This window comes from Arvicanthis niloticus, chromosome 1 (genome assembly GCF_011762505.2).
Source record: "Arvicanthis niloticus isolate mArvNil1 chromosome 1, mArvNil1.pat.X, whole genome shotgun sequence".
NCBI lineage: Eukaryota > Metazoa > Chordata > Mammalia > Rodentia > Muridae > Arvicanthis > Arvicanthis niloticus.
The window spans coordinates 87,199,512-87,218,636 of record NC_047658.1 but is presented as its reverse complement, the minus strand read 5'-3'; the positions used below and the strand labels follow the sequence as shown (position 1 = coordinate 87,218,636).

Below are 19,125 nucleotides of genomic sequence, written 5' to 3'. Positions count from 1 at the left end.
CTTCTGTGTTCCGGGCAGCCAAGGTGGGTAACTCCACCTAGATCCTATCACTTGACCTTGTTGTGGTAAACAAGGTCTCTCAGGCCTGCTCATGGTGGAGGGGAGAGTACAAATTCTTCTGTAACTATTAGACATGCAGATGATCTTAGGGAACCCCTGTGAAAGGGTCCCAAAGAGGTTGGAACTCACAAGTTGAGAAACACTGGTTTAGAGTTTTGGTGATGGCTTCTTTTAGTAGCCTAGGGGTTGGAGTTCTGGTGATGGCCTCTTTAAATTCTGGAGCCAAGCCATGCTGGATCCAAAATTGTATATTGCAAACCATGACAGTTACAGTGGAGACAAAGTAACCAACTCACAGATCAGTGTCATCTAACCTATCACAATCAGTTTTATCCTATGGCAACAGAAAATTTAAGGAAGCTCCTTGGTTCCTTTAAGGCTTTGTCAAGTATTTATTTTAAAAGAAGATGATGAATGGATAATGAATGTTTTTCCAAAAGGGATACATCTAACTAAACCAAAGCTAGTTAATTTTGACAATTAGTTAGTGTTACAAGGCCAAATTTTAAAAATAAGTTTAAATATTTGTCTATTAAATTTTTTAAATTTAAAAGGTTTTGTACTTACGCCTGATTAAGGTAGTTTTTGCTTATTATAAAAGATTCAGATAATAGAAAAAGGTGAAATAAACACACAATAGATAAACACCTATACAACTCAGAGATAATTATTACTTTCATTTTTTTCTGGGACGCAGCAGAATATTATGTTTAGGAGTTCAAGCATCATACTACCTGACATCAAGTATTTTGGATAAGTTCCTTAGCCATTCTAAGACAGTTTTCTTACCTGTAGAATAACTATACTTCTATCTTGTGAGATTGAGAGGACCAATGAGAGACTGCTATGCAATATATCAGTGCTAGCCACCAACGTACCTTAAGTACTTAACAAACATCAGATATTATTGCTAATTTCTTCATGGCTGTGCTGGCTAGTTTCAGATGACACAAGCTAGTCATCTGAAATGAAAGAATCTTAACTGAGAAAATGCCTTCCATAGAACTGGCCTCTAGGAAGCCTGTGGCCATTTTCTCAATTGATGATCAATGTAGGAGGCCCAGCTCATTGTGGGTGGTGCCTGCCCCCTGGCAGATGGTCCTAGATGGTATAACAAAGAAGATTGAGCAAGTCCTGAGGAGCAAACTGGTAAGCAGTACTCCTCCCTGGCTTCAGTATCAGTTCCTGCCTCCTGGCTCTTGTCCTGAATTCTAGTGAAGAAAGGATTGTGATCTGGACATGAGAGCTAAGATAAGCTCTTTCCTCACCAAGATGGTTTTGGTCACGGGATCATGGTGTTTTATCACAACAATAGAAACCCTAACTTATACAAGGCCTTGAGCTAAGGTTAAGTATTTACTATTAACCACTGTTTTGAGCGACTGTTCTAGGGACTGAATTCAGGTCACTTGAATAGGCAAGTCCTCTATTCTTAAGCCACGCTGCCGCCAACTCTTAGCCATACACAGTTTTGAGAAATGTATTTGTACTAAATTATTTCTTAGAACTTTTAAGTGAGGACTACCATTACTTCCAATTTACAAGAAGGAAATGAAGAAATAGGTTACAAGCCCACAACTGGAATGCAGACTCCAAAAATCAAGCTTTTTTCATCTCTGTGCTACCCTTTCCCCAAGGGCCTTTACAAACATCCATTTGCTTTGTAACCATCCCCACCCTAATCTATATTTTCCCTATCAGTTATAGAACCACAACTTTAACAAGAGAAAATGGTTCAAGCTAAACACATTTTTAAATGTATAATAAAAATTTATATTAAAAATTCTTTTTGATGAAACACCAAAAAATACAAATATTAGGACATTCTTATTACTGATATCATTCATCCATCTAATCATTTAACCAGGATAAATTTCCCACCAAAATGATCATTCATACTTTACTTCTTCATAAATATTGTATGAAAACATAGAATCCTGTTTAAGTGTACATGGATATTCCTGGAACATTTTTTGTTATACGGATCTTAATAAATATTTGTTAAATGAATATTCTGTGTACCAGACACTGTCAGTTTTAAACTATCGAGAGAGCCTGGAATAGGTGGTATCCTGTTAACCCAATTTTACAAATAAGAGAGCAGAGTTCAGTCAGGTCAGTGGGTGAGCCCTTATCCTTGGGCAGGGATTCTTCAGGTGCTGGAGAAAGTGACTCCCAACCACAAGTGACTTTGGGCCGCCTGCCCTGCCAGGCTCACCTTGGCTTGAGGCTGCCGGTCCTGACTATCCCACGAAGTTCCATCTTTAGCCAAGGCCAAGTTCGGGGCCCCCTTCCTCTTCCTGGACTTCGCCTCCTCCTCTTGCTCCATTAGGCTGTAGGGAAAAGACCAGCTGGAGCTGAGGACCCCGCAGCGACCAGGAAACCGTGTCCCAGCCTCCCTCCAGAAAAGCGCTGGAGAGGAGTGACGGTTTATTTTTTCCCTCGAAGCGGCTCAAACCAGTTTGTCTCGCTTGGCCCTCGCAGAAAAAGGCGCGGACCTACGCCTTTTCCCTCCGTGCAGACTACAAGTCCGCGACTCCTGCGAAGTCGGAGAATTCGAAGCGATCCCTAAGGCCCACCGAGGGCAGAGCGAAGGGCTCCTCCTCCTCAAGCCTCTGTCCACGCCCTGCAGGTCCCGAACCGCCCCCAGACAACGCCTACAGACCGCTGCAGACGGCCGCCGCCGCCGCTCTAAAAGCTCCTGCCTTCTCTGCCGCGCCAGCGTTTAAACAGACCGGAAGTGAAGGCGTCCGACTTCCGGCCGTTGAACTCTGTGAAGCCGAGATTCCGGCATGGCGACCAAGCGGCTGGCGCGGTACGCTAGGGGTTTCTCCTCCGGGTGGGCGACGGTCATCCTCAGCCGTTTGGTCTGGAACTGAAAAGGGCCTTGATCTTCTCGGTCTCGAGCCCCTCTCTATTCGCGCCAAGTTGGAGGAGCCCGAGAAACCCCCGGGTCCTCTGCGTGGTGTGCGTTCATTCTAGGCCCTTGGGAACGCCTGGAATGTGACAGCTCTGCACACTGTTCTCAGGCAGGTACCACAGCACCCACTGCGTCCAAGTGACCGTCCTAGTCCAGTTTTATTGTCGCAATTACTACAGACTCTCTCGTTTTTTGAATACGCTCTGCACATTTGAGATTTGTGGACCAAGTGTGAACTTGCCTATAATAAGGGGAATTGTCCTATAATACCAGCGTGGCAAGTTGGAAGCCAGCCTGGTCCACATGGCGATGTTCAGGCAGGCTAGGGCTATAGTGAGACTGTCTCAAAACAACAAAACCAAATCCAAAACAAATCCCTATTGATATACGTCCACACGCGGCTTAGAACAGACCACACCAGACCAAACGGTTCCAAGTGGGGTTTATTCAGGAGATAGGGCAAAGGGGGGGGGGGGGTGAAAAGAAGAAGAAAAAAGGCGAGAGGTCAGGGGGTTCTGCCTATTTTATATGGGCGGTGACATAGCCTCTTGCAGATAAGGGTGGGAGGTAGCCAAGTGAATTCTGGGAGTGTATGGCGGTTGCCTTGGCAACGATGTGGGGATCCCTACATGTGATGTCACTGGGTTGGGGGGGGGGCTGATACCAACACCTACCTATCTGGTGTATTAATGAATAGCATGGATTTACGGGGTGAAAAGTTCTATCGAAGGATAGCATACTATAGCCATCTTTAGGCAAATTACTTTTCTCATGCATAAAATAACGGTTGTAAACATATGTACCGCCTAGAATTGTTTAAAAGAGGTCACCATCCTAGTTTAATATTTGCTGAAGAAGTGACTGGTGAATGTTTTCATTCCAAATCCCTACATTGGCCTCACATCTTGTCTTTTTCAAACAGCCAAATAACTGTTCCAGGTGTCTGCCTAGTTAAAGTGGTATTTATCATCATTTGGGACCTTTCCTTCTTTGGACTCATTGTATTGCTGTTGGGAGTCCTTATCATAGATTTCCTTCCAATAGTACTCTAGTAATCTTACTTCCTCCCCTAGATTTTTAGAGTTTAGGAACAGGCATTATCCCTTTAGAACATAGCGAAGGCTTGAAAAATACAAAAAAATAGCGAGAGCTCTTTAGTGCATCTTTACAGTTATTTGAGTTTCTAAGTACTGCTATAAAACGAGAACAGGTAAGATTGGTGTTTGTGAAGCCCATTCAGGTAAAATGGACACTAAACTCCAGAAAGGGTGCAGTTAGCACAGAGACCCAGGACTTTTAAAGTCTAGCCCCAGTTTCCTTCAGTCAGCACACAGCTGTTGTTTGAGACAGGGTTCCACTATGTGCTATAAGCTAATAAATTCTTAAATTCAATTTTGCCTTGGCCTGCTGACTGCTGAGCTGATGAGTGCCTGCCCCCACATCCAACTCCACTTACACTACATTAGTGAGGATTTTGCCATTTGTTCAGGGCTCTTACTTTGATAGCATATTCTAACTGGAGGTAAGTGATTTTATTGTTCTTCCTGTGTTTTGCATTTTTAGGCGGCTTGGATTAATTAGGAGAAAGTCAGTTACACCAGCAAGTGGAAATCCAGGAGGAAGCAGATTCAGTAAGTCCCATGTTTACTTTATAGTTTGAAGCCTTACACTTGGAACATCGACAAAACCTAAGAACACTTTGATCTTTTGCAGAACAGTTGTATGACTACTTAATTGTCATTGATTTTGAGTCTACATGCTGGAGTGATGGGAAGCACCACAATAGCCCTGAAATAAGTAAGTTTGGATTGCTGGTGGCCGAAGCTAGCACTCCTTGAATCTTCTTAAACGTCCTAGATATAAGCTAGCCAATAAGAAAACAGAATGCTGTAAGCTCATAGTTTAATATAAAAACTCTCACCTACAAAAAAATAAAATACTAAATACCTGAATGTGATTATGCAAAGTAGCTAGTTCTTTTAAGATTACATTTAAAACTTTGATTAGATAGAAACTGAAAAAAATGGCTTTGCAATAATAAAGTACACTTTAACTCATGCTGTCTTCATGTTTAGCTGTAAACCGAAATGGCCATACTTGGATATTTTGACTTATTCCTTAGCATAGCTTTATTATAACTGCATCTCACTGAATATGAGTCATCCTAAACAAACGCTGCTTTTATAACAGCATTATTAAACAATCAACTCCAGTAAAGTCTTATTAGAATAACCAAAACGGTGGGACACACCCGTAATCCCAGCACTCAGGAGGCAGAGACAGGTGGAACTCTTGAGTTTGAAACCAGCTTAATCTAGATCAGTGGCTTCAACCTTCCTAATGCTATGATCCTTTAATACAGTTCTTCTTGTTTTGGTGACACCCAACCATAAAACTACTTTTATTGCTACTACACAACTGTAATTTTGCTCTTGTTATGAATCATAATATAAATATCTGATATGCAGAATATCTGATATGCACCCTTGTGAACGGACCATTTGAACCCCAAAGGATATGTGACACCCAGGTAGAGAACTGCTCTGTATAGATTTCCACACTAGGTAGGAATAAATAAATAAATAAATAAATAAATAAATAGTAAACAATAGTAAATAAATAAAATATATTTAAGTGTTAACCCATGGTTCTTTTATTTAGTTGAATTTCCAGCAGTTTTGTTGAGTACAGCAACTGGAGAGATTGAATCTGAGTTTCATGCTTATGTCCAGCCTCAAGAACATCCAATTCTTTCTGAATTTTGCACAGAACTGACAGGGATAAAACAGGTACGATGCAAATTTTAGAAGCTCAAAAAATCAGTTTGTAAAAGAAAAATAAAAGCTACATACCACTTGGAATTAAATTTACTCAGTGTTAGGAGAAATGGTGTCCCCTGTAAAAGTTCACTGGAATCCTGAAAAACTCAGAAGAGCGCTATAAACATCAAGGTCAGGGGTTGCAGCCCAGTGTGAGAGTGCTTACCTAGGAGGGGGAAGCCCAGGGCCTGACCTCCAGAGAGAGTGCATTTTACAGAGCTAGTGCAGCTCACTGTCTTTTATTTCTATGAAACTTTAGAGTTTCTGTTGCCATGGTGAATTCAAGTCTGCACTATTTCTTGCCTGTATGTGTTAAATCTTTTTACTAGATAAACTGTCAGTCAGAAGCTCCTCTTTGTTCTGTCCTCCACAGTGCAGAGTTGTAGTGAATGCTCAGTGGCTCAGAAGTTCATTTGTTGAGTTCAGATTTTGTGGCTCTCTTATCAGGCTCAGGTTGATGAAGGAGTCCCCCTGAAGATTTGCTTATCCCAGTTCTGTAAATGGATTCATAAGCTTCAGCAGCAGAAGAAAATCAGTTTTGTCACTGGGGATTCAGAGCCTTCTCCTTCTGAAGTGAAACTGTGTGCTTTTGTTACTTGGTCAGGTAAAGCATGACTTATGCCTATAAATAACACTGGGTGGTACTGAGGCTGAGAAGGTGGCTCAGCAGGCACAGTGCTTGTGGCTCAATCATGAGGACCAGAGCTGACATCCTCAGAACCTGTGTCAAGCCACACAGGCATAGTGGTCTGTATGTACTCCAAGTACACTAGGTGGAGACCAGGAATCCCAAGAGCAAGCTGCCTAGCCAAACTAGCTAAAACAGCAAGTCCTAGGCTCAGTGAGGAACCTGATCTCAGTAGATAAGGTGGAGAGCAATTGGTTCCTAATGTCAGTCTTGGACTCCTGCATGTATGTACACATGTCTGCATATACATACACATGCGTGTGTCCACATACCTTTACCCCCACACTACAAATATGTGGCACTTACATACCACATACATACGCCCCACCCAGCAAAAAAGAATAGAGTAGCACTTCTACTATTTACTGCTTTATTTCTAGTTTTATTCTTGTTAACCTAGAATTATGTTTGTTAACCTAACTGACTAGAGAAAGAAAATCAAGGGCCACACAGATCCTAACCAAGAAAAGCTAATTCTCTCTCTTTTCTTTTTTTTTTTCTTTTCTTTTCTTTTCTTTTCTTTCCCTTTCCCTTTCCCTTTCCCTTTCCCTTTCCCTTTCCCTTTCCCTTTCCCTTTCCCTTTCCCTTTCCCTTTCCCTTTCCCTTTCCCTTTCCCTTTCCCTTTCCCTTTCCCTTTCCCTTTCCCTTTCCCTTTCCCTTTCCCTTTCCCTTTCCCTTCCTTTCCCTTTCCCTTTCCCTTTCCCTTTCTTTCTTTCTTTCTTTCTTTCTTTCTTTCTTTCTTTTTTTTTTTTTTTTATAATGATTCTCCAGTGCTGGGAGCCATCCTCGGCTGAAGGCAGTTTCTGGAGAAGGGTGGATGCAGAGTGGTGAAGGGAAGGAAGGATCAGACATAGGAGAGTCCTTCACTCCATGAGAGGCAGGACAGAGAGGAAGCACATCTCAAGCTGGCTTTTCTGCTCTGACAACTTTTGTTTTTTTTTCAGCTTTATGTATACATAAAATCATTTCCTCAGAAATTTTATTCATTGATTACATAGCTTTTCAAAATTCATTTTCTTCCAAAGTCTTCCTTTATTACATAAGATTATTAAGAGGAACAAAGAGCAAACAGCAATTTTATGAAAACTAAAAATTAACATTATGATAAAATCAACTTTCTTTAAATGCAATAACTTCTTTAAGATTGGTGTTGTAAAGCCGTACAGTTACAGAAATGGTAGACAGGATGACTCTATTTGAATCTTATTCTGTTTCAGTTTGCCATAAGATTAATAGATCTAAAGTTATTTCCTACCCCCTATTACATCAAACTTGGCTTTCTATAAAAGTTTAATCTCTAACCCTCATTTAATTCTTCCTTTCCTTCTTTATTTCTTCTGTATTTGATATAAACCATCATCCTTTTTCTTTGATTCTTAAAGTACTGCTTTTGCTTAAGCAAGGGCAGTCTATCAGTAAAGTTCTGATCTGACAAGCCTGTTCAGGAAGGCAGGCAGTTCACTGAGCCAGGATGCCTTCCTCTGTGTCTCTGTTTTGAACCCTTTTTTTCAATATGATTCTTATCTTAATTACAATTCTATTAAGAACAGAAGAACACCAGGATTCCTTAAACTGCTTGCTTTTGGCTTGTGGTAGGTACCAAGGCTTGTCATAAACTTGTATGATCAAAATCTCTTCCTATTCACACAGTTCCTTGTTTCTAAAGTTGTACATTAAAAACCTAGCAAATCAATTACAGCTTGTCAGCTTCTAGAATTTCCTGAAGTTTTTCTTCTCAGATTCTCCATATCATGCTTATTAACAATACTGATCAATGATCTAAATATTTAAGTATTAAGTTCTTGGGAAAAATCAATTTTCTGCATAACTTGTTTTCTAGGGAACTTTCATTAATTATTCTTGTTTACACTAGCTTCTTTTTAAATCCCAGCTCTAGCTTTCAGAGAGAGGCCTTTAATAGTAAGAAACATAAGTATAACAAAAGATGTGCAGTGAATATCCACCAAGGGTCAGTCCAAAGCAAGAACTTTGTCCAAGCACCAGAACTTTGTCAAACAGCACCTTCAGGATGCTTGGTATTGCCACTCTAGGCCCATAAGGAGCCCTGTCTCAAAATAAGATGGGTGACACTTGAGTAATAACACCTGAGGCTGCACACGGAACCACTTCCACCAGCACACATGCACACCCACACACATGCACCTGTACATACACAGAAGAGCACACATGCACACCCATACACATGCACCTGTACATACATAGAAGACTGTATTTTGAAACAGTCATCAGCATAATTTCTTAATGGTAAGTTCTATAAGATATAAGGTAATATAAACCATATGAACATTAGTTATTAGTGCAGAAATTAAATATTACTGTTCTATCATATCTAGTTTTGTATATTTTATTTGTAAATGGAAACACCCTGACATTACTGACTCTTAGTATCCATAATGCAGACTGGGACTTGGGCGTTTGCCTAGAGTATGAGTGTAGAAGAAAGCAGCTGTTAAAACCTGTGTTCTTAAATTCTTGGATTGACCTCAGAGCAACTTACAAGGTAAGACTCAAAGGTGAGAGCATGCTCACTTTGTTTCTGTTGAAAGTGGTTACACTTTTTCTTATTGGTGTGAATTTTATAAGTAAGGTATTTTTCTTTTGGAATGTTCACATAAATATGTATCTTAAAATAATTGAGACAGCACAGCAGTAATAACTTCCAAACCTGATAGCACTAAAAGATATAAGAAATAACTTTGTAATTTCTGTAGTAGTCATTGTATTTTTAGAAATATATCTTCTTTTTTTTTTTTTTAATTTGATTAGCTTTTTTATAAGAGAAAACCCAAAGGACTGAGTGGTGCCTTGCAGGAAGTGGGAATAGAATTTTCAGGCCGAGAACATTCTGGTTCGTATAAATTGATAATTATTTCATTATGTAAGTCATTTAACAATGGTAAAACTTTTCATATTAGTTTCATTTAGGAGGCACTATCATTTTTAATAGCTTGCAGGCTAAAAAAATGTTCTTAAGCTATAAAACTCAAAATTATTTCTGATTTTTGATTACCAATTTTTTGAATTTAGGTAAACACCACCATCTAGTGGTTCTAGTTGGTTTAAAAATAAATAAGTAAATAATGAAAATACTGAGCACATCAACTAGAAATACAAGTGCCCAGATAATATGATAACCTAGTGAAAAAAACTGAACATGATTAATTTTTCACAAATGATGATCCATACAGATCGCTGGTCACATGTTTGGAAGCAGGCTGAAAAATTTTCACCTGTGTAAATACAAACCAGTTTATCTTTCATTGATAATGCTTTCATAACTTCCCACAGACCAATTTATGATGATTAAAATCAACAGGTGGTCATTAAAGTAACAGTATGCCCCAATTTCTGTTTAAATATAATTTGCTTTCTGTTATTTCTTTATGGTAGTACCATGGCATTCAGTGTTTGATATTTTTATTTCCTCAGGCTTAGATGATTCTCGGAACACTGCTCTTCTTGCTTGGAAAATGATCAGGGATGGTTGCCTAATGAAAATTACCAGGTCCTTGAACAAGGTTAGTGGTATCTTGTTGCTTTATTCTGTCATTTTTGAGGCCTCAGGTAGTAGTCATGTTCATTAAAATGCTGATTTCATGTGTGTAGTCATTTATGCACCAATGGCATTTTTCCTTTTCTTGTCATATATAATGTCTATGGAAGAACTTATAAATACAGTTCCTAAAGCAATGGATTTGTCTGTGGAATCATAGGTTCTCACTAAGAAGAATACCAAGATTTTGGCCAGAAATTTGTGTACAGATCAAGTTGAAGAAGCATCTGCCTGCAACATTAGCATCCAGGGTCCCAGCATATATCAAAAGGAGCCCCAAAGTACAGTAAATACAAAGGAAAATGCTCAAATGAATTCAGTTTGTGTGAATTCCTGTGTAAAGGACCAATTACAGTTAAAAAGCAACATGAAAGCAGATCTTTACAATATCAAACATAGCTTGCCTCTTTTCACTACCAAGTCCTCCACGTCTGTAGAACAACTGCGTTCTCCCACGGTAACTCCATCTCTCTATATACAGAAGCCAAGTCACAGTGTTCAGCTTGCATCAAATGACAGCTCAAAGTCCTCAACACTTAACTCCAACCTGGTGCTTGTATCTACAACCATCCCGTCTGTTAATCTTGTTTCTGATGTAGAAATGGGTCATACTTTTGACTGTTTACCAATGTTGGCTGAGTGGGAAGATGTAGTTTTACTGCCAGCATCTCAGGCTGAGTTAGGTGCAGACTGTATGCCTCCTATTAGTGACATAAATGTGGATATTTCTTTTAATTCTGTAGAGAGATCATTGGTTTCAGGAGAACCAGAAACCCTTAGTTATGAAAACTTTGAAGACCTTAAGGAAACTCCTCAAAACTCTGAGACATCTAAGTCTATTGTGTATAAGAGTCCTCACAGTACAGTCTATAATGTAAAAGGAGCCAAGCACAAAGCAAGTTCGGATGCCTCGGTTTTTAAGTTACCCGAATGCAAACCATTTCCTTTCACCAGTGTTCATGCGAATGCATCGCATCCTTCAGTTCTGAGGACACAGCCTCTCCTTTCAGGTGGTACTAAAAGGAATTCATTTAGTCCTCCAGCTTTCCCACGAGCCAAAAAGCAGACCTTCACTATTCATGAAGAAAAGTCGACATCATCTATTTGCTCTCCAGGAACAACTTGTAAAGTTTCTCCCTCTGTATTAACATCCACAGTTAATCTACAAGAGCTTTGGAAGACTGGAAAGATGACACCCCCTTTATGCAAGTGTGGCAGAAGATCTAAGCGGCTTATTGTTTCTAATAATGGGCCAAACCATGGGAAAGCCTTCTATTGTTGCCCTGTTGGGAAATACCAAGAAGACAGAAAATGCTGTGGTTATTTTAAATGGGAACAAACACTTCAAAAAGAAAGAACCAATGGCAAAGCTCTACCTCATTCCTCAAAAGGACTCACTTTCAGCTCTCCAGAAACAAGCCATATTCATGACAGAAATTTAAGTTTTCCTGTTAAAAATTCTTTACGACTCAGACCTTCAATGAGACATTGATAAAACTTTCTTCTAAACTGTCTTTTACTTCAGTATAAGTCTTATCTGACTTTTATGCAGGAAAGATAGCAGTAGGGTTTACGTTACACAGCCTCAGCATATCTGAGCACTGCAGTTACACTAGAGCAGTTCATACAAACAGAAGGGAAGTGTCTTGTATGACGTGCACTCTTGCCAAGTAGTTGTCTATCAACTGTCGTCTGTTCATGTAGTAACCCTTGTTCTTAGATTTCCAAGGATGAACATTTAGATAATCTCATATATTTTATATATTAACATCTGCTGAATTTATCAAACTATCAAAGAACTACAAGGAAAATCTATTTTTACAATCATGTTTATTAGGTTAAATTTAATAACTAGCCATAGAGACAGCCATCACTTATACTTTGACCTTCAAACAATTTTCAAACTATTTTTAAATTACTTGAATAAAAATATGACTAGTAAAGTTCTTATTCAACTTTTAGGTAAATATTCTAAGAATTATGACAATTTCCTAAAAATAAGGTTCTTTTCAAAGTTTGAAGATTTGTTCTGATTTGTATATTAGCATATTAGAATTGTTCAGTTAAGTTTTGAAAACCCATGTGGCAGAGATTTGGTTTAGAAACTGCTCCTAAAATAAATTATAAGACATCTCGGCATCTGATGACATTCATTTTATGTTGGCAAATTACAGGAACATTGACATGAATGCAGAAGGATTCAGTGATTATTTGATTTCAGAATTAGGTCTCTGGTGTCATAACTACAACATGCTTTAAATCTAGTTTAAAAGCAGTCTGCCCACATAATCTGTGGTTCTTGCAGACTTGTAGACTCTGTGTTTATAGATACGCAGGTGATGAGTGGGATGAGTTTAAATTGCTGTCCATTCCTTTTTCCTCAGTTCATTTCTTTTGACCTTCCCACTGACAGTCTTTGGCAGCTCTTCGATAAATTCTACCTGTTGGTATTAAGAGGAAGAAGAAGTTAGTCCCGCACTTGTAAACTTCATTCAGGGCATGCCAGTTATGCAGTAGTTTCAGATTCTAGATGAAAGGATGAAGTTGGGATTTTTTTATTTGTTTGTTTGGTTGGTTGGTTTTGGTTTTTTGGGTTTTTTTTTTTATATTAATATTATTAGCTAATTGACTGAATTATGTTGGGGGCTTCAGTTTAGCCTCAAAATTTTTGATTAACTATTGTCATTAGTTCTGTTTAAAACATCTTGTATAGCATATTTAAGGAGAAAGGTCATTTAAAATTAAAGAAAAAAAAAAAACAAATAGAAAATTTTCCAAAGCACTGAACAAATATCAATTGTAACAAGTACTACCTTTCTGGGGTATTTGTAAGGCGCTGTAGTCTTCTTCACATGCTCCTGAATCTCCTTTTTCAGTTGCTCTTGATCATGGGACTTGTAATCGGGATTCAGGACAATAAAAGCCTTTACTACCTAAAGAAAATGTGTAAAACATCAGATTTGTTATGTATTCACTGTCTTGGTATGTCTTGTCTGCCTTCTCTGAGTGGGAATCTGTGTGGTGGGGTGAACACTGGTGTGGGTGGCAGCTGTAACACAGTCCACTGAGTGCTCGTTCTCCTGAGTCGTCTGCCTGGTCTGGATCTCAGTCTCTTAGTACCAGAATGCTAGTGCAGCCTCCTTTGCTTGGGATCACTCTTGAACCCCTGTTCTGACTATGTTTTGAACTGTGTGTTCTGATCTGAGTCTAATTACCTCTGCCCTTGGCTTGCGCTTAGAAACACAGCAGCACACTAAGTACAACCTCTTGTGTAACAGCCCAGCTTCTAGGCCTTACTGGGCTCAGCCCTTGTTGAAGGGAACAGCTCACTCAGACCATGCATTTTTTTTTATTTATTTATTTATTTATTTATTTATTTATTTATTTATTTTAAGACAGAGTCGTGTGTGTGTGTGTGTGTGTGTGTGTGTGTGTGTGTGTGTGTGTATCAATCAGGCTGGCCTTTAATTCACAGTGGTTCTCCTGTCTGTTTCCCAAGTACTGGATTACACTACTATACTTGTTTTACTTTTTTCCCCCGTAAGGACTGAACCCAGAGACACACCCAGCCTTTTCCATGTGTTCTTTATACAAGGCTGTAGTGATACTGTTAGCCTCTTTGCTCTTGTTCTGACCCACTTACATAAGCAAGAAGCAGGAGCAGAAATGACCATGGCTGGTGCTATGCCCACAAATCCCATTCTCCAAAGTCAGCCCTACCCAGAACTGTTTTGGGAAGATCTACTGGGAGTTTTAGAACCTTTTTAATGGAGAAGGAAGAAGTCTGAGGGGGATCATGTCTATTTTATTCCTCCCTGGGCACTGTCAGCACTATCACTCATTGTGTCCCTTAGATGCATAACTCTGGCTGAGGCAAACAGTATTTAGCACCAAACCCAGATTCTCAACACGACCTATAGTCCAGAGAGGCCCTTACAACTCTTTTGATTAAGTACCATGTACTTTAGAAACTAAAATCTTACTAAATTTATTTTCTTTACTCGTTAATCAGGGAAAAAAGCTTAATCAAAAATTTGAAACAGTCATTTAGAAAAGCCATTTGGTAAGCAGTGACAGCTTGTAACTACAATTTTACTGGCTGCTCATCCCTAGGACTCGGGTTTAATTCCCAGCACCCTCATGGTAGTTCTCACAAATGTCTATAACTCCAGTTCCAGGGGATCTAACACCTTCACACAGACATACATGTGGAAAAAACAGCAATGCATCAATAAAAACAAAAATTAAAAAATCATTTTTAGAAAATAAAAATGTAATTAAACACACACCATTGGTGGTAGTGGAGGTGGGGGAGGCAGGGAGTTACTGGGAATTAAATCTCATACTAAGCACATACCAAGCAAACTCCAGCATTGAGTTACATCTTCCCAGAAAATAAAAATTTCAAAGCAAAGCAGCCTATGGAATTCCTTAAAAATATTAAAGTATCAAAATCAACTGAGAAAATATTAATGTGGCAAGTTAGGAAAATGCTCATTTAAAATCTTATTTTGCTTCTAGATAATTCACCTGAGAATAAGTTAAAATTCACGAAGATTGTCAAATATAGTTTGGCTTAACTGTATTAGGAATTCTTAAAACAGGCAACAGTTAACAGTGCATTGTAAGCTTAAGGACTGTCTCAGGCAAACAAAAGACACTTATATTTGAGATAGTATACTTAAGTCTTCATTTTATCTGATTTCGATCAGTTTTTCTGGAATGTGCTACCCAATCAAATATCTGGTTAGCCCTTTCCTAGAGAAGGAGCCAAACGGGCTAGAACAGGCCTGCCACAGAAAGTAAAAGGCTGCCTGTAGCATGCAGCACATTGCTGTGCATGGATACCTTGAGGCATCCATCTCTATACCCCTCCAGGAAGTATTGCAGCCCACCAGTGTTGGGAAGTTCAAACTCTCCTCCTCACTCCAGCTAATGTCAACACTACACCAAGACCTTACAGCTATAGAGGAACTGTAAGCCACCTACAGATCTCGACTGTTTCATATTCTGGGGTTCCTGGTGCCTGCCTGCCAAACCAACCCTGTTCCTAAAGGCTCCTCGCTCACCCTGTCCCAAATAAGCATTTGCCTAGGCAGATGGAGTTGGTGGAGATACAAGGTGTGGGAAGAGCAAGACCCTGTAAGTGAGATGTAGTAAAGATGCTTTAAAAGCTATCTGCTCTCTCATCTACCTCAAATAGTCTCTTTCACAGTAAAACAGAGCTAACATAAGCACTGCTCAAGAGCTAAAACAGCTCAGGGTCATCCATGAACACAGTGGGCTATCATCCGGCATCAGAGGTCACTTGGGAAAAAAAAAATCTTGGAAGGAGAGCCATTCTTGTTTTAGGGCAATATTAATAAGTAAATCAACTTAAGTGAAATATTGTTTTAAAGTATGTGTTTTGGGGCTATGAAGACAGAACAGTGCTGTTGTTTAAGCATAAAAACCTGGGTTCGCATCCCAAGTCCTATGGAGCAGGGGGAACCAGGCATAGCAATACAAGTCAACCAAGTAGTGGGGGGGAAGAGACAGGGATCAAGGGCTTACTGGCCCACTATCCAGCCTAACCTAAACAGTGAGTTCCAGTTTCAGGGGGAGACCTTGTCTCAAAAAAATAGGGCAAAGAAGTAACTGAGGAAGTTATTTCAAGATCCACTTGTACCTACACAGGGAAGTCACAGCCACGTATATGCATGTAACACACAAAGGATTGAAGTATGCACTTAGATGATCGATAAAGTTGAAAGTCAAGATGGTCAGGTTTTGGGTTTCTTTTTTTTTTTTTTTTGGTGTTTGTTTGTTTGTTTGTTTGTTTGTTTTTTACCTCTCCTCTGATGGGGTCTGGGCTGCTGACAACAGCTGACTCTGCAATGGAAGGATGTTCTATGAGGGCACTTTCTACCTCAAATGGTCCAATTCGGTAACTAGGAAAACATGACAGGAACTCATAAGGGTGAGCTATAGATTCACCCCAGAATGCTTGATAAGTTGACATGCATATATGAAAAAGAAAATTACCCAGAAGATAATATGATATCATCTGATCTTGCAACAAACCAGAAATAGCCATCCTCATCCATGTAGCCTCTGTCCCCAGTAATGTAGAAATTCCCTCGCAAAGATGAAGCTGTTTTTGAAGGATTATCCTGAAAAACACATAGCGTTTTGTTCATATTATTATGAATGTGAATCTTTGGTCCAGTCATTTTTTAAATGTTCAAAGAAAAGGAAAGTTTGGCTCCTTTGAGAAGCCTCAGCGAAGAGGAGCCAGGGTCAAGTAGGAGTGAATTTCAAGCATGGATCTAGCCCAATATAAAAGAAATAAATTACAGTTACAAAGACTTTGGTGCAACTCCTGGAGAATGTTTTATGTAGATCATAAGATAAACGTTGCAGCATCCCTAAGATTTAGAGAGTAGGCACAATTAAGCCTTTTTCTAAATAATACCTAATACTACCATGGAAAGAGATGGTTAAAAGAAAGCCCAGTCCAGAGCAGAAGTGTTCTTGGTTTTGTTTGGTTTACATAAGAAGAGACTAGTTCTATAAGTGGCACAAGAGGAAAACAAACAAAATATTGCTACTTTCCATAAAGGTCACTGGCAGGTATGATCTGGACCTCTTAGTATATTGATATAAATGTTCTAATTTGTATACCATGGTTAGAGATAAGAAAGTTTCTAGTGAAATGAATTTACTTTATCCTGTGGCCCCATTTCTTGTTTGTCTAGTTCCTCTAGAATGAGGGAGAGCTAACCAGATGTCAGAAAAATAGGTGTGTGCCATTTGCTAGTTGAAAAGGATCTACAGATATTAGGAAAGCATAGCTAAGAGCTGTCTGGGATAATTCACTTCCAAGGAGAGGGCACCAATGTGCTATTTGGCAAGGACATTGTTTCTTTAATTATCTATCTGTGGGACTATTATTCAGAGCAATGAATCTCTCAAGGAAGGACAAAATTCCTAGGTCTGTTTTACAAAAACAGGGGTAGTGACCAAATACTTTTGGTATAGGGTCTCAGGTATCCTAGACTGCCCTCAAACTAGCTTTGTCATAACTGAGGATGATTTTGAATTTGTAGCCTTTCTCCTTCTGTATCCCAAATGCTGGAATTACACTTTTGAGGAATAAATAGAAAACATTTTTAAAATAAAGCTCTTACTACATAATGAGTAAAAAGGCCAAACGGTCGATCAGGAAGAACTCGAACAGCAATATCCCCTTCTTGTCCAGGAGGAAGAACAGTGCCATTTTCATCTAAAATCTAGAATAAAATATGTCAGTTCATTTAAGGGAATTTTTATTTAACGCCATATCCGAAATTTTTGCTTTGAATGTTTTGGACCAGAATATAGGCTTAAAACCATTTTATGTAGACGTTAAGTCCTTAAATGTATTATTTACACAAGTTATTATTGCACAAAATACAAATTTCCAAAATGTGAAAGAGTAGTAGAATTTCTCCTTACCTCTACCACACAAATCATATTTTAGTGATGTCCTTTGGGATATTTATAGACAGAAAAAAAATCTAGGATCACTTACGAAGTTTTGCAACCTGCTTTTGTTATTGAGCAATATATCTTTGTTAAGCATAGATTTTAGACTCTTGTGTCATATTATTAAGTCAGAGAAGAAAAATAAAGAATATTTCAAACAAGCAACCTTGTCATTGTATGATCTGACGAACTTGGGAAACATGGATCCTCATCTTACAACTAAGCTTCAATTAGGTATAGGTCTGGGCCTTGTTCTCTGGAAATTAATCCCTTTTACCACTGTTGCCTTTTCTTTCTTTCTTTCTATATATATATATGTATATGTATATGTATATGTATATGTATATGTATATGTATATGTATATATATATATACATACATTAGTGTAAATCCTTTGTAAATCCAAGTTTTGAAGCCGGGTTGATCTGAAAAAATTTAACCCTGTCCAAAGTGTACAGATGGGGAAATACACTTTCCCCACCTCAGCATCAGATGTTAACAAGGACCATAGTTAAAGAAGGCCTGGAGGCAGGCAGAGGAGTGCTGCAACCACTGTTAACTTGTGCCACTTTGGACCTAGTTGATCCCTTCAGCAGGTCCTATCTAGCCTCCACAAACTGTGACCAAGAGTCTAGATACTGGCGCCAGATTACTTGAGATTGTGTTCCCACTCTAGGGGCCTGAGCTTCGTGAACTTGGCTGAGTTCTTGAATTTCTCTGCATAGTCACCTGCTCTTATTAGTAATACATCTTAGGATTTTTCTGGAAATTAAATGGGTCAATTCTTGTAATTGCCCAGAATCCATGGCACAATATAGGTGTTTATGCCAACATTTCTCACCCGGTTCTCTTTTGGTATAGAATTTAAGGTATATCACATCTAAAGAGTAAGGATGGGTATGGTGAGCAAACATTCTCCAGGAAGGGGACATGCAAACCTTCACATCAAAAGCAGGAGAAGGCTTTCCCATTGAGCCAGGCTTAATTTTCATCCCCTTAAAATTTCCACAGATCAGCACCTAGGAAAGGAGAACAAAGTACGGTAGCTTTATAAGCAACATAAAATGTGTACACTCTGTTGTACATCCAGCCAACAAAGAACTTAGCTGTGAGGTGGGGTCAGCATAAAATCATCAGATCTCTGCTCTCTTGGAATGTAGAGACTTACAGTTTACCACTATTCATAATAGATATGTAAGACAATAAATTATATGAATATGTTAACATTTACACTTAGATTAACACAACGGTTGCTATGCTGGTTGTGTCTAAAAATGTGTCCGTTTTTATAGTTGTTTAATTTTGGAATTTCAATGTTTCCAGGTAATAATTCTCAGGGTTTAAAAGTTTGAACATTAAAAATAAGGTACCAGGGCTAGAGAGATGGCTCAGAGGTTAAGAGCATTGTCTGCTCTTCCAGAGGTCCTGAGTTCAATTCCAGCAACCACATGGTGTCTCATAACCATCTATAATGAGATCTGGTGCCCTCTTCTGGCCTGCAGGTGTACATGCAGGCAGAATGCTGTATACATAATTAAAAAAATCTTTAAAAAAATAA

At 38.9% G+C, this 19,125-nt stretch overlaps 3 protein-coding genes across 10 annotated transcripts in view; 1 reads left to right on the top strand and 2 right to left on the bottom strand.

Moving 5' to 3' along the window:
- Window positions 1–2,685, bottom strand: part of Rexo5 (RNA exonuclease 5) — a 54,623-nt gene extending 51,938 nt beyond the window's left edge. For 2 of the 3 annotated variants that reach the window (XM_076941765.1, XM_076941769.1), the window contains exon 1: window positions 2,279–2,685. Coding sequence is in view for 1 of the 3 variants with exons in the window: in XM_034486449.2 (XP_034342340.1) it covers window positions 2,279–2,389 (111 nt within the window). In the remaining 2 variants the exon portion in view is untranslated. The remainder of the gene's footprint in view (window positions 1–2,278) is intronic. The other variant, XM_034486449.2, reaches the window with a different exon arrangement.
- Window positions 2,686–2,720: 35 nt separating this feature from the next.
- Eri2 (ERI1 exoribonuclease family member 2) lies at window positions 2,721–12,200 on the top strand. Of its 2 annotated transcripts, XM_034486451.2 has the most exons (9): window positions 2,721–2,875; window positions 4,544–4,611; window positions 4,694–4,777; window positions 5,642–5,769; window positions 6,247–6,403; window positions 8,908–9,008; window positions 9,275–9,356; window positions 9,938–10,026; window positions 10,222–12,200. In XM_034486451.2, the coding sequence occupies exons 1-9, from the start codon at window positions 2,853–2,855 to the stop codon at window positions 11,551–11,553; spliced, it is 2,064 nt and encodes a 687-aa protein (XP_034342342.1). In that variant the 5' UTR covers window positions 2,721–2,852; the 3' UTR covers window positions 11,554–12,200. The 2 variants fall into 2 exon arrangements, with proteins under 2 accessions (XP_034342342.1, XP_034342345.1); XM_034486454.2 differs by lacking the exons at window positions 2,721–2,875; window positions 4,544–4,611; window positions 4,694–4,777; ... (1 more) ...; window positions 6,247–6,403; window positions 9,275–9,356.
- Acsm3 (acyl-CoA synthetase medium chain family member 3) overlaps window positions 11,873–19,125 on the bottom strand; it is a 33,926-nt gene continuing 26,673 nt past the window's right edge. For 4 of the 5 annotated variants that reach the window (XM_076941773.1, XM_076941775.1, XM_076941776.1 and 1 more), the window contains 6 exons: window positions 18,506–18,586; window positions 17,231–17,332; window positions 16,086–16,213; window positions 15,892–15,991; window positions 12,875–12,994; window positions 11,873–12,502 (listed from right to left, as the gene is read on the bottom strand). In XM_076941773.1, the coding sequence (XP_076797888.1) occupies window positions 12,416–12,502; window positions 12,875–12,994; window positions 15,892–15,991; window positions 16,086–16,213; window positions 17,231–17,332; window positions 18,506–18,586 (618 nt within the window). In that variant the 3' untranslated portion in view covers window positions 11,873–12,415. The remainder of the gene's footprint in view (window positions 12,503–12,874; window positions 12,995–15,891; window positions 15,992–16,085; window positions 16,214–17,230; window positions 17,333–18,505; window positions 18,587–19,125) is intronic. The other variant, XR_013113125.1, reaches the window with a different exon arrangement.

What these genes read in the sequence shown, in the direction of transcription:
- Eri2 (XM_034486451.2), top strand. Translation starts at nt 2,853, where the DNA reads ATGGCGACCAAGCGGCTGGCGCG. An exon ending in CCACAATAGCCCTGAAATAA is followed by an intron (nt 4,778 to 5,641) that starts GTAAGTTTGGAT and finishes TCTTTTATTTAG; the next exon opens with TTGAATTTCCAGCAGTTTTG. An exon ending in ACCTCAGAGCAACTTACAAG is followed by an intron (nt 9,009 to 9,274) that starts GTAAGACTCAAA and finishes TAATTTGATTAG; the next exon opens with CTTTTTTATAAGAGAAAACC.